Source organism: Pinus tabuliformis, chromosome 2_2 (genome assembly GCF_031772625.1).
Source record: "Pinus tabuliformis cultivar Carrire ecotype Pingquan chromosome 2_2, CPIR1, whole genome shotgun sequence".
Lineage (NCBI taxonomy): Eukaryota > Viridiplantae > Streptophyta > Pinopsida > Pinales > Pinaceae > Pinus > Pinus tabuliformis.
The window spans coordinates 1,166,761,231-1,166,776,371 of NC_142300.1; the positions used below are offsets into that span (position 1 = coordinate 1,166,761,231).

At 35.9% G+C, this 15,141-nt stretch overlaps 1 protein-coding gene across 1 annotated transcript; it reads right to left on the reverse strand.

The window, feature by feature from the left end:
• Window positions 1-2,671: 2,671 nt before the first annotated feature.
• LOC149197588 (uncharacterized) lies at window positions 2,672-4,747 on the reverse strand. Its single transcript, XM_089403936.1, has one exon. The coding sequence runs from the start codon at window positions 4,686-4,688 to the stop codon at window positions 2,847-2,849; it is 1,842 nt and encodes a 613-aa protein (XP_089260062.1). The 5' UTR covers window positions 4,689-4,747; the 3' UTR covers window positions 2,672-2,846.
• Between the last annotated feature and the right edge of the window lie 10,394 nt (window positions 4,748-15,141).

The following is a 15,141-nucleotide window of genomic DNA, read 5'->3' on the forward strand; positions in this document are numbered from 1 at the left end:
GATGATGTTTGTAGAGGATGTGTGTTGGGGAAGTTTGGAAAAAAAGTTTTTCCAAGGAGTGACAGTAGATTGCGATGGATACTTGTCTTAGTTGATTCAGATATATGTGGGTTGATGTCGATGAAATATCTCCAAGGGTATGATTAATTTTCTTATTTTATTGATGATTACAAATTCCTTTTGTTTTCATCATGAGTTTCATGGACCACCTTGTCACCACTAGGAATCTTTTCTTGTAGCAACTTTGTGAAACCTTTTTAAACATTCCATGCTTGCTTTTATGTTTTCTTTTAAGCCTTCCATTTTTTCTTATAAACCATCAATCCTAGCTACCAATTCATTTTTGGTTGCTCTTTGTGATATGAAACATTGTTGCATTTGGTCCCGTAACTTTGATATATCATGTTGCATTTCTTCTTCGTCATGTATCATAGTAGATATTTTTTAGGGCTTGATGGGTGTATAACTTTTTTTGGGAGGAATTTTAGGATCAATTAATGATATCTATCCTTCACTGTGCCCTTTCAATCACTTCAAACTAATTTTTCAAACAAAAATTATGAAAATCTAAAAATACACACCTTTTAAGAGCTTGATTTTGAGTTTATTGATAAGGGCAACCTTGAAACTATTGTATCTTTGTGATTTTGGATTCCCAAGATCTAAAATTGTGTCATGTGGTAGCCCTCTATGTATTTTTTCCAACCCCACTAGGTAGACCAATATTGGATTTTTGAAGATGAAGTTTCTCCAAATCTCCCATGATGGCTTGATAATGGAGTGGTTTAGACAACAAAACTTGTATAGTATCCCATGTTTCATTGTTTTAACCTCAACGATCAAATTGATACAAGATAAACTATAGTCCATGATCTTAACTTTTTAGGAAATTCAAATATGATGTACGAAGTGAAAGTTAAGATGATTTTCCTTAGAACACTTGTTTGAGACCGAATTTTGGAGCATGCAAAGACCCTAACTTACTTGGACAATATCTCAAACAATATAGAAAACCAAGTTCTAAAATTGCAACCAAATGTTAATTCGGATTTGTCCTTCAAGCTATATCATTTTCACAGTCTTAAGCTTCATATAAAAAAATTATAGCGAAAATACCATGATGACCCTTTTAAAGCAGCAAAACCCTAGGATCCAAAGCTATAATACCAAATTTTATTTATCAAGATACAAGACAACACAATAACATAAGAAAATATAGATCAAATAATATATAATAAGCCACTTCAAGAGGTTCACTGAGTGAAGAGTCTGTTCATCATTAGACAAAGAAGCTTGCCATACAAAATGAGCTACTCTTGTAGTAGATAAACTATCTTTTCCAATATAAATATGATAAAAGTGCTATTGAAATTTTAGAGATCACTATAACTGTACCATGCTTCAACATTCATGCATAGTGAAACAATATACTTAAAATTTTCATCTAATTATAAATTGATTCAAAACATTAAAAATTTGACTAAATAATATTAATAAAATTTAAAAACAAAATTAATAATATAAAATTATTCACTCATCACCCGATGCAATGAGTGCTAAATGGACTATTAAAAAATTATGAGAAATTAGTTAGTTATGACTACCTCTCATGGAAATGATTATAGATAAATGACTTTCTTTATGCAGTTGAATCCCAAAAAATGATATCTAAAAAATTTATTACTAAATAATATACTTTCCAATTCTATATCTAGCTTATGCATTCATAGCACAACATTTCACCCTTCAAACTCATTAAAAGAAAAAGTACACCCAACACTTATCCGTTGAGGGACCGTCTCTCATTCCTCTCTGTCATGACCTCGCTTCGAGGAGTGTTCGATTGAACTCAGTTATGCTTTGTTAAAAGCGACTTCACCAAAATCATTGTGTCTCCTTATCTCGTTTGTTGTAAATTCCAACTACTCATCTCTTTGGGAATGCAGGTTACTTGGTTTTTTTCGTGGATTGTGTTTTCCAATGTCAGTTTGGGTTAAGTTTCAGTGTGTAAATGAAAAAATTATTTGTTTATTAATAAAATGTTAATGTCAAAACTATGCCAAGTAAATTTTTTTAAAAATGACTTCCATCTTCAAACTATTAAACTATTGAATTCCATCTTCAAACTAACTATTACTGATTATTGTATATCACACTATAATGACGTCATACCTTGTCAAATTTATCACACTATAATGATGTCATACCTTGTCAAATTGTTGTTTACTTTTAAGTGACTTTATATAAAAGAAATCAACAAGATATACGTTACTTGTGTAATCTATATTCAAAAAGGCCCTCCCCTGCCATCTCATTTGCAAAATTTGCATCCCATTGCCTCAAAATCAATTGCTTTAGACTTGTACCCTCGCGCATTTCATTATATTCTATATTCAAAAAGGCCCTCCCCTGCCATCTCATTTGCAAAATTTGCATCCCATTGCCTCAAAATCAATTGCTTTAGACTTGTACCCTCGCGCATTTCATTATATTTTTTGGAGTGGGATAGTTGATTTGAAACACTTTTTTATTTTTGTAAAATTCTTATTTTCATTTAAGAAATATGATTGGAATAAATTAGGACACCAGACCTTACCTGTTAAGTTTCATCAACCTTACAATTTTTAATTTATCTTAAATTTTTCAACCGAAGGAATTGCTTCTCTTGAGTCGGACTCATGTTAGAAGGAAAAACATGTCACATCTGCTTTACAGAAAACTTGCAAAAACATCCAACGGTTGAACCCTATCAACCAGCCAACAATTGCATAGTAGGCCCCTGAAAATTGCCAATGTATTAGCAACCACTACTATAAGAATTTGAATTTTACAATAGCGGTGTCACTTCAAACCGAATTTGAATGGCAAGGAGGAAGGGGCCATCCGCAGAGGCAGCCATTGTGATCGAATGCAGAAGCTGGGAATGAGTTGAACGGTTTGCCCTTTGGAATCATTCCACACAGATGGTTGTAGCTCACATTCAACTCCCTCAGATTCGTCAGTTGGGTCATCTCCTCTGGGATCGTTCCATTCAGTTCATTATGAGACAGGTCCAGAGCTTCCAAGTTATTTAAACTTCCAATGGACGATGGAATACTCCCACCCAATTGATTGCTTGCCAGATTCACATATTTTAATGCCACCATGCTCTGGAACAGATTGTCTGTGTCCCCTGTGATGTTGTTGTTGGAGAGATCCAGAGATGTATAAAGAGAAGGAACAGCAGGCTCCCAGTCATTCAATCTCATTGAAATACCACAACCAGCCAACCGCAGATCCACTACAAAACTGGAGCTTGTAATCCAGGCGGGGATGACCTCAAGGCTCACATTATTGTAAGACAAGTCAAGGGTTTCCAGCCCAATTTTATCCAGATCTGGCAATGGGGCTGATAAGCTATTGTGGGAGAGATTAAGGAAGAGCAGGTTATATATAGCCGGGGATTGAGGAAGGGTGCCCGTAAGCTCGTTGTTTGAGAGATCCAAGTATTCCAGATATTTCATATCGGCGATTGATTCAGGAATGGTACCAGTGAGCTTATTGTTAGAAATGAAAACAGAGTCGAGAAGTGAAGTCTCTCCAAAAGAATTGGGTATTTGGCCCGTGAAATTGTTGAATGATAAATGAAGCCAGCGGAGGGCTGGCAGAGTGGCTAACCAGTCAGGAATGGTACCGCTTAGATTGTTTTCAGAGAGAAGGAGGGTGACAAGATGTGAGGAATTTGGGAAAAATGGGAGGTTGCCTGTGAGTATATTTTGGGATAGATCAAGGTAGTAAAGGGATGTTAAGTTCAAGAAGGATTCTGGGATAGGGCCTATCAGGAAATTCCTGTCCAAACAAACTTGATCCAAATTTTTCCCAAGCAAGCCGAGCGATTCAGGAATGCTTCCTCTCAAACGATTATTGCTCGCCAACAACTCAGCAAGGTTAGATAGATTTCCAAACGAAGAAGGGATGCTACCTGTAAGAAAATTGTTTGATATATCAAGACTGCTTAAGCTTGCCAGAGCTCCCATGGATTCCGGAATAGGACCAGAGAACAGGTTGTTATTCAACTTCAAGATGGATAACCGAATCAGATTTCCGATGCTGGAAGGAATTGAGGCATAGAGTCTATTTGTATCCAAGTATAAAGCAGTTAAACTCTGCAGATTTCCAATGGATTGTGGTATAGGACCGCTCAGCTGGTTTCCCGAGAGGGACAGAGACTGTAACTGGGTGAGATAGGCGATGGCAGAAGGTATGGTACCGGTAAGATTGTTATTATCCAGAGAAAGATGGGATAAGGAGGAGAGGCGAGAAATAGAAGATGGGATTGTTCCACCCATATTTTTCCAGCTGAAAACAATAAGCTTGTTGAGATAAGAGAGATTACCGATGGAGTCTGATAGAGTTCCACTCATGTATTCACTGCGGTTGCCTTGATCTGCGTTGAGAATGAGATTTACCACTCGACCGTTGTGGGTGTCACACAGAAGACCGTTCCATCGACAGCAATCATTGCCCGTCCATGTTTGAAGAGCTCCAGTGGGATCCTGAACGATGCCCGCTTTGAAATCTAATAAGGCAGCCCGGTCTTCTTCAGCACAATCTGCCTTTTGGGCTCGGCATGATGAATTTAATGACATGCTAAGCAGTAATATAAAGAGTTGCAGTCCGCCTGGCATTGCTGGACTGCGTTTCTCCATTGAGGGAGAAGGGCGAAGTTAAGAGAGCAGAGCAGAACAGAATTTATCCTCAAACTTCATACCCTTTATGTCATCCACTTTACAGAAATTTATATGATTTAGTGGAATAATATGCTATTTTATAAAATTTAGTTTGAAAAGTAAGTATTTTTCGCTGATCGAATAAACTTCACAACTGCACGCAATATTGACGACAATTATTCACTTTGCGGTTTCTTAAAAAAACATAACAATTTCGTGTTACTGATAGAAATCCCTGCGGAAATTAATATGTCTATAAATTTCCGATTAGTTCTAATTCGGCCGGAAGGCCCAAGTCCCAAGAATGTGGCCATGATTGTATAAGAGGACCCTCTTGTAGAGTATACTGCAAATCTGTCAGGTGACAAAGCCCCATCGATTTATATAGTGGACGATTTGTGGAGAGAGACAGTGGTCCCATCAAAACCCTTAATAGCATCCATCCCAACGTGAATTTTTCTTCCATCCCCAACTGGCCAACGCAAAAGAATTTCTGGATATTGCAGAGTGTTTTGAGTCTGGTGTAAGTGGACTCCACGTTTACACACAATATGAAGCAACAACCATTCTTCACTACATTTCCAAACTGCAAAGTGCCAAATGGTTTCAGACTTTGGCATGTAAATCATTTTCCATTGGACTGTTAAGTAGTGTAAGGTCATCATTGGATTCCGTGAATGGATAAATGTTGTTGTTGACGGTGACAGTGCTCTATGGAAAATGACACTTTCAATCTCTTTTGTCTGCAATCACGTTCCTCCCCTTCAGAGTTTTGCTAAGTCTTGTCGTGATGTTTTAATCATGCGAATCAACATAAGTTTAATTCAGACGTCATCAATGCCTCTTTTAATTAGTAGTACTAAATTGATTTTTTATGTATGATATTTATTAATGATTTATATGTTATATTTATTAATGATTTATTATCAACTTTGGTTGATTTTTATAAAAAAAAATATTAAACTATATTTTTTTTTGAATAAAGTATAATTATTTTTAATATTGTACATTAAAATTGATATAGTCTAATGATGATATTTATGAAATAGTTTTATTTGGTGTAATAATCACAATTTCTAGTGAAAAAATGATATATATCTTTAAATTCAAATTTTATCATTAGAAAAAGATAAAAAAACTTGAAAGGTTAAATTAAGTCAAATAGAGTATAAAGTCTTACCTAATTCGTCTTGCCATCCCCATAAAAGTTATAATATTTTAATATTGTTTAAATTATTTCAAATAGAGTATTTTAATTTTTGTTAACATGCAATATTTTATTAATATTTTATTAAAGAATGTAGAACTACATTATTAGTTTTAATACAAAAATAATTGAAAATAGGTTGAATATTGAGTGAGCTTGATAAGTGATCACAGATTATTGACATAATAAATGGAATATGCACTTGAAGAAAACCTAGAGAAATGAGAAGTTGTGCTTTTTCATTCTCAATATGAAAAGTGAATAATAATTAAGATAATAAAATAATAGTTGTGTTCTTTCATTCTTATTATGGTGATAAAATAATAACTAAGATAATAAAATAAGAGTTTTGAATTTTTACAATGAATGAAAGAAAACTACATTTTTATCATATTTTCAATCAATCTTATTATAGATTTACTCAAATTTCAAGTCTAAGAACTTGTTGGATATATAATTAAATTATGTATCCGATTAGTGCCCACTCTACATACTTTTGATAGACCCATAGTGAGATAAACAAGAGATACATGAAAAATATGTTTTTATCCACTACATATTTTAGATATATAATTAAATAATGTATCCAATTAGTGCCCACTCTACATGTTTTTGATAGACCCATAGTGAGATAAACAAGAGATACATGAAAAAACATGTGTTTATCCACTACATAATTTAGATAGTCCGATAAATAGATAATAAGAATACATGAGAAATTGTGTTTCTTACCCATTTTGCATACTTTCCACCAGTATGGATCCATTTTAACCATGGATCTAGCAAGAGCTGAGAGGGATCAAATCTCTTGAAATGCAACTTATTTTATAATGCAAAACTTCAATAATTTTTTTTCTCTTTGACATATTTAATCACTTTGAAAGCTTAGTAGATATGTGATTAAAATAGATCTATATTGGTTCTTTGTATAGAGAGACCCACTGTAATTTTTCATTGTTTAAATTACATTTTTCAAAGTGTAATTTCATGTCTTGATAAGTTATTTGGGCACTTGAATTATGTACACTACACTACATTTTCTCTTATTTGTTAATTTTTAAATACACGTAAATATTATATAACCCTCCATATTACATAATCCTCTTCAACCAATTGAGAGAAAGGCCATGATCAACCACACACACCATTCAACATGAAATTATAATATTAAAAGTCTTTATAATATATTAACTTCTTCTTCTTCTCTTCTCTCTTTTTTCTATTCTTTTCTTTTTAAATATATTATTTACGACTTATTTTCAATTTATTATTATTAACAATATTTTAGAAATGTTATATTCTAATTTCATATTAAGAATTAAATGAATTATATATCTCCTTCTTATTACCGGTATTATGAAGTAATTGATTTTTTTTTTAACTTTAGGGATCCTTTAGTTTAATGATTGAAATATTTTATTATGATAAACATTATGTGTGTTTGAAGGTGATATTGAAATAAATTAGTCAACAAATTATGTTACTTCATATAACTATCAAAATATATTATTCATGGTTGAAAGTGAGAGTGAAAGGTTTTTACCACTTCTCCTTCAAAAGAATATTTTATTGTCTTTTTATTTCAATAATTCTACTTTCACTATAATTGGTTGTAATATGGGTTGTAATATCAACAACCAAGTATATTGAGGGTAGAATTATTGATGTTCTATAATGATTTTAATAAAAAAATAACCAAATATCTAAATTCTTTTCTGTTTTTATGATAGTGCAGATTGTCTTTTTATTCAAAGAATATTTTATTTTTATTTTAGAAAGGCACATATCAACTCTATGTTGAGCACAATCATACTTATACATCTCTCTCATATTGGGTTGTAGAATGAGCATCTTGACTCAATAAACCCATGGTGAGATAGAATGAATATCCATGAAAGAAATATTTTTTTATGTACGTCTAATTTATTTCACTATTGGTCTATCAAAGGTATCCAAATTGGATATTCATTGGATGTTGAATTTAATTATACATTCAAAGTATTTTTATATTTGAATTTGAGTAAACCTATAAGGGGATAAGTAAAAAAAAATTAAAAAATAGTTTTTCTTTCCCTCCAAACTGTTTACCCTTATGATCGACATTATCATCTTGAATATTGTTAGTTATTTCAAATTTAAAAATTGAACTTGTTACTAAAATTTTATTTTGAGGTTACTTTTTACTGCAAAATTTCTCTAATGATCCATGGAATATCATCTAGATTTTTCTTAGAAGTTTCCCTTTTAGTCCAACCTTCTAGAGTTCATACTACCACCCTTTTTATTTCTTTGGTTTTTTTTTTTTTTGTTGCTCTAGAATTGTATCTTCTATAATTATATATTTTTTCCGAGATCCTTTTCTGGTTACCAATAGGTGATGCATCTTCATCAAGTGACCACTTTGGAGGTGCCACCCCCTTTAAAGTACAAGTTAATTTGATATTCCTATATTTAAAGGCTACATGGATGTCAATGTTCTAGACAAACGATTAAATCTCCTAGAAGGATTTTTTTTCGGTCCATAATTTTTTTGATAGGGAAAATATTACATTTCCCCTCCATAAGATCTCCCCCCATGTCAAGAATTGGTGGGAAACTTACTGTGAGCAAAAGAACATGAAGGAATCCACAATATTTTTAGTCGCACCCACTTGCGACTCTTTTAGGGATGTTGTTAAGGAACAATAATACCCTGTTGGAAGCTACGAAGAATAGTACATGAGATGTACCACAATATGGAAGGAAGGGGACCAAGCAGTGCCAAAGTTCACAAATATCTTTCATACCTTTCACACCAAGCTAGGTATCAAGGATTCTAAGTGACATATGGTGCTCAAATATCATGGTTGTCTCCACAAATACAACCAAATATAAATGGAGTTCTTAGGAATCTCCTTGCTTAGAGTAGCATAATGATATGTTGTTAAAATTGAGCAAAAATTCAAACAGAACAATCAAAACTTTGGATATATGAATACTTCAGCACCCCAAAACCATAGAGCACATGATAGATCTAGGGTGGACCACCCCAAGGCTTCCCATCAAAGTCAAAAACAAAGAATGGTAATGAGAAAATGAAGAAAGGCATAGGAAAGTGGTGTGAGTTCCATAAGAGCCCCACTCATGACACTAATAAATTCCATGCAAAGAAGTCATCGATGGTTGAGCTAAAAGCTTCAAAGTTAGACACAAGTTTTGACTCTAAACTAGACTTAGACAACGAGAAGCGAATCATTGATGTGAAACCTAGTGCCACAATTTCCACCACCAAGGTCTAACAAAGTAAGCTTGAAGATCTATAGGAAGGTGAGCATCTCTTTTACTAAAAAATGTGGTTGAAGTGTGCTCCACTTTATTTCATTGTCGATAGTAGGAGTCAAAAGAACATCATATTAGCAGATGTCATTAAGCAATTGGGCCACACCCTACTCACACACTCCCAGTCAATTAATTTATTGTCAGATTCACATATTTTAATACCACCATGATCTAGAAGAGATTGCATGTGTTCGTTGTGATGTTGTTATTGGAGAGATCTAGAGATGTTAAGGAATTTGGAAAAAGGGGTAGGTTGTCTGTGAGTGTGTTTTGGGATAGATCCAGGTAGGAAAGGGATGTAAAATTGAAGAATGATTGTGGGATAATCCTATCACTAGATTCCCATCCAAACAGAGTGTAATCAAATTATTCCCCAACAGTCCAAGCAATTTGGGAATGCTTCCGTTCAAACAATTATTACTTGCCAACATCTTAGCAAGGCTAGATAGGTTTCCAAAAGGTGAAAGAATGTTACCTGTAAGAAAATTATCTGATATATTAAGAGTTCTTAAGCTTGTCAGAGTTCCCATGGATTCTAGAATAGGATCAAAGAACAAGTTTTTATTCAACGTCAACACGGATAACCGACTCCGATTTCTGATGCTGGAAGAAATGGAGGAGGAGAGTTGATTTGAATCCAGGTAAAAAGCAGTTAAACTCTAAAGATTTTCGATGGATTTAGGAATAACACCGGTTAGTCAATTTCCCGAGAGAGACAAGGGCAGATCAGGGGCGGTAGAAGGTATGGAACCGATAATATTCTTATTGTCCAGAGAAAGATGGGCTAAGGTTGCAAGGCCAAAAATAGAAGATGGGATTGTTCCACCTACAATTTTCCAGCTGAAAATAATGAACTTGTTGAGATAAGAGAGGTTACTGATGGGCTTTGATAGAGTTCCACTCATGCATTCGTTGTTGTTTCTTTGATCTGCATTGAGAATGAGATTTACCACTCGAATGTTGTGGGGGTCACGCAACAGACCGTTCCATTGGCAACAATCATTTCCTATCCATGTTTTAAGAGCTCTAGTGGGATCCTGAATGATGCCTGCTTTGAAATATAATAATGTACCCAGGTCTTCTTCAACAAAATCTACATTTTTTCCTTGTCATAATGAGCTTAATGACATAATAAGTAGTAATATAAAAAGTTGTAGTAATCCTGGAATTACTAGACCATGCTCCTCCATTGTAGACGACAATAGGAAATTAGGAGACCAAATCAAAGAAAAGCACAACATAATTTAACCTCACACTTCGTACCCTTTGGATTACACAAAAACATTACACAAATTTATACGATTTAGTCACATAACATGATTTTTTATACAATCTAGTTAGTTGAATAATATGTCTTTTCCCTTAATTGAATAAATTATAGAAGAATAGGCAATAATTCACTTTCTTTGGATTCCCGAGTGTATGGATGCACTAGAAATGAAACTTTAATTCTCCTCGAAGGTGGTGTTCTATATAGAATTCCACCTCAACAGACTGAGTATGGAACTTTGATGGCATAATTTGAATAACATAGGGTGCAAAATGGTAAATAAGAACAATGATGTGACCCAGCCCACGCTTCCACGTAGCCTCAGCTTTACACCTGTTTCGGGCTTTATGACGTGATGTGTTTGTTTGTTGTTTCTGGCGGTTGTATGTAATGTGGATAACAGATATTTTGCTTTGGAAAGTGAGAATGATTTAATGCATTATTCAATGCCCATCTATGGTCCTCAGGCCTGATTCCCTTCGTTTGGTCTATTTCCAAAATGGTTCTGCTTCCCGGTCATTTGCGATGGTTCTGTTCTGTTGAGCGACTCTGCAAGGGTTTGTTTGGCACTCTGTATGGTTTTTGCTCCGGCGCATATGGAAATCTCTGGTTTCTCTTTGGGTATGGTTGTAAATGAATGCCAGCCTTCCAAACTTGTTGATGCAGTTGTTTGTGGACTTCTCCTATGGCACGAGCCTGTCTTGGCTCTAGAGGTGCGCCTGCTCGAACTCTTTTCACACAGTAAGTTTCTTGATCTCGTGCTCTCATTCTTCTGTGGTTTGGTAATGGAATAAGGTCTCTCGTCCGATGATTTTCACTTGATGTTATTGTTATTGCCTTTGTCCCTGCTCGGTATGCAAATCGGTTAACTTCTGGTGTCCATGAACTCAGGTAACAGGGTGATGGTCTTCCGCAGCTACAAACAGGTAAATAGTCCTCTCCTTGATTTAATTCGACCTTCCTCTGGCATTGACACTGACCAAGCCTGCTCCTTCTGTCTCAGGCTTCTTCGATTCGTCAGCGTCTCTATTCCGCAAACCCCTTGGTCCGGTCACACTTAGGTAAGTTATATATCCCTTCGACTTCTATTCTACTTTTATTTTCAGGTCTCTCTATATAGGTATGCTGACTAAGCTCTGTTTGGTATGTGCAGGTCAATGGCTGGACTTGGGTACGTGGATTCCTTATGGGTTCGGTCTCCAAATGTGGCAACCCTCTACCGGTAGGCTCTGGCTCTTAAAGTTCGTCAATTTAGAGTTAGGGTCTTTGAGTTTCTATAGGGTTTGCCGCTCGCTATTTTGCATTCATATTCAGTCCAAATTGCTTTCAAGGATGAAGCTTGAATCTGGCTTCAATGTCTGTTTTGGTTGGCTGTCCCGTTTTGGTTAAAAAAAATGATTCCTGTTAGCAAACCCTAGGCAAGGGTTTGTCCGTTCCATGGATGCTCGCATTGATTTTTGTTTATGAACGACTGTAATATGTGTGTGATTTGAACAATAGCAATATGAACACAATTCTTTGGATCTCTGTTTACTTATGAAAATTTAAAGGGTTCATTCGAAATTACCTTTGTTCTATTCTGTTCTCTTCGGCACTCTGTTTCGGTGTTATCTCCTCGGTGTTCTCGTTGTGCTTTATTGTTCTAGCTGTAGATTCAATTCGGTTGCTCTCCGCTCTGATTATGTGTGAATTTGATATTGTTTGTTGTTCAATGAGGACAAAAGGAAACACGACCTACAGTGGTCGTTCTCTGTCTGGTAGCATTATATTAACAGTTCAATGAAATGAAAAATAAAATAGTGTAGTATGTAGGCAATGACACAGATGGACAATTTAGAAAAAAAAATTGTCTTTGTTTTATTCCTTGATTCTGGAAATGCTGAACCTTTTCCCTGTTTTACATTGCAATATTTATATATCTTTTGTTTAAAGTTAATGGAAACTATAATTGCTTTCAGTTAAATAGAAATATTATAGTTGTGGAACTTCTAGCTCTCAGTTCAGTTTACATGACAAGATCTTCATTTAGACAATTTTGTCTTTTCCTACTTAAGTTGACAGAACAATTATTAAACTGTTGTTTATTTATGTCGGACAAATAACAACCCTAACCGAATATTAACTTTGAATAACACAACAATTAACAGTAAAACAAAATAAAATCCTATCCTATGTCCTGATAAACTAAACAAAAAAAACAATCCAAACACTCAAACAACTTTCCAACCTGGCAGAGACTTCACCCAGTCATGGTGAGCTGGATGCTCCTGCATCAGGCTCCTGGGGCAAAAAGAAATCATGGCTCCGGTCCATGAGCTTCTCGACTGAAGAACCTGTTTGTTCAATATGCTTAGCATCAAGCCACAAATTGTCCTCAATAGGACAGTTCTTCCACTTAACCAGGTATTACACATACTCCTTCCGCCGAGTTCGTTTAGCCACCTGAGTATCGAAAATGCTCTCGATCTCGGGAGGTTGAACATAAGGCATTTGTCTCTTCCAAGCTTCTCCTCCATCCTGGGTATTTTGTGTAGGTCACGTGGTTCCATCTTCTTCCTTCTCTTCTGGGTCAGCTGTGTAGGGGAACAGGTCTGCTACATTAAAGATAGGTGAAATGCCTATTCCGGGTGGCAACTGTATCTCGTAGGCATTCACCGAAAATTTCCGAAGGACTTTGCAAGGTCCTATCTTCTTATACTTCAATTTATTGTACGTACCCTTAGAGAAGCGTTCTTTGCGCAAATGCACGAGGACTTCATCCCCCATGTTAAACTGTACTTCCCTTCTCTTCAAATTTGCTTGCTATTTATACTTTAAGTTGCTGTCCTGCAATTTAATTTTTACCTGTTCATGAAAATCTCTCATCACGTTAGCGAAATCTTCTCCATCTGCGCTTCGCCTTTCCTGTAGTCCAGGATCCCACAGTTCATGCACTCCACGAGGATGCATGCCATACAGGATCTGAAATGGGCTGAAACCTGTGCTGCGGTTAGGCGATTCGTTATAAGAGAACTCTACCTATGCAATCACTCGATCCCACATCCGCGAATTCTCTCCAACTAGGATTCGTAGCAGGTTTCCTAGACTCCTGTTTACAACTTCTGTTTGTCCCTCTGTTTGTGGATGATAAGCAGAACTGTAACTCAGCTATGTGTCCATTTTCTTCCACAAGGTACGCCAAAAGTGTCCCGTGAACTTCACATCCCTGTCCGAAAGGATAGATTTATGCAATCCATGTAACCTGACAATCTCATTGAAAAACAAGTGGGCCACGTGAGTGGCATCACTGGTTTTTCTGCAAGGAATAAAATGCGCCATTTTTTAGAATCTGTCCACTACTACCATTACCGAGTCGTAACCTCGCTGTGTCTTAGGTAGACCTAAGACGAAGTCCAAGCTGACTGAATCCCACGGTCTGCTTGGAATAGGTAACGGTGTATACAGTCCTGTGTTTTGACTGTGACCCTTTGCTAACTGGCACACTTTGCATCTGGCCACAAATCGTTGTACATCTCTCCGCATATTTGGCCAAAAGTAGAAATGACTAAGCTGCTCGAGTGTTTTATCCATGCCGAAATGTCCGGCCAAACCTCCACTATGCTTCTCTCGAATAATATTCTCCCTCATCCAGCAGCCAGGTATGCACAGCTGTCCTCCCTTAAACAACAACTTCTCCTGTAGATTGTAGTCCAACCAAGGACTATTATCTCTCACTAAGGGGTTCTGACATGCCTCATAGGCCTCCTTAAAATCTGTATCAGTTTGGTATAAGTCTTGTAAGTGCTCAAAACCCAGCACCTGCACAGTGATTTCCTGCACCTTGTTGGCCTGCCCGCTAATATGCTTCAATACGAAGTTGAAACTCTGCAAATACTCCACCCATTTGGCGTGTTTGTGTTTTATCTTGTGTTGTTGCATTACATACTGTAGTGCAGAATTATCTGAAAACAGCACAAATTCATTTCCCAATAGATAATGCCTCCAGTGTTTTAATGCCTGTATAACAGCATAGAACTCCTTATCATACGATGAATATTTCTATCAACTTTCATTCAGCTTCTCGCTGAAAAACACTACAGGCTTATCCTCCTGACTAAGTACAACTCCAATTGCTGTCTCGCTAGCATCACACCGAACCTGAAATAACTTCTTGAAATCTGGCAATCTCAGGATCGGCCTCTTAGTGATCTTTCTCTTTAACAACTCGAAACTTCTCTCCACTGCCTCCGTCCATCGAAAAGGCTGGCTGGCCTTTTTAATGGTATCCAACATAGGTGCACAAATTTCGCTAAAATTCTTTATGAATTTCCTGTAAAAACTTGCTAATCCGTGAAAGCTACATACCTCAAATAAATTTTTCGGAGATGACCAATTCACTATCGCTACCACCTTCTCCGGATCCATCTTCAGTCCATTCTCTGCTATTACAAACCCCAAATAAATCAATTCCTTCTGCAGAAAGGTACATTTCTTCAAATTTCTTAGCAGTTTATTATGCTGTAATTTTTCCAGCACTTTCCATACGTGTTGAAGATGTTCTTCCCTTTTCCTGCTGAAAAATAAGTATGTCATCCAAATATACTATCACAAACTTCCTAATGTACTCCTTCAACATATCATTCATTAACCTCATGAAT

What these genes read in the sequence shown, in the direction of transcription:
- LOC149197588 (XM_089403936.1), bottom strand. Translation starts at nt 4,688, where the DNA reads ATGGAGAAACGCAGTCCAGCAATGCCAGGCGGACTGCAACTCTTTATA.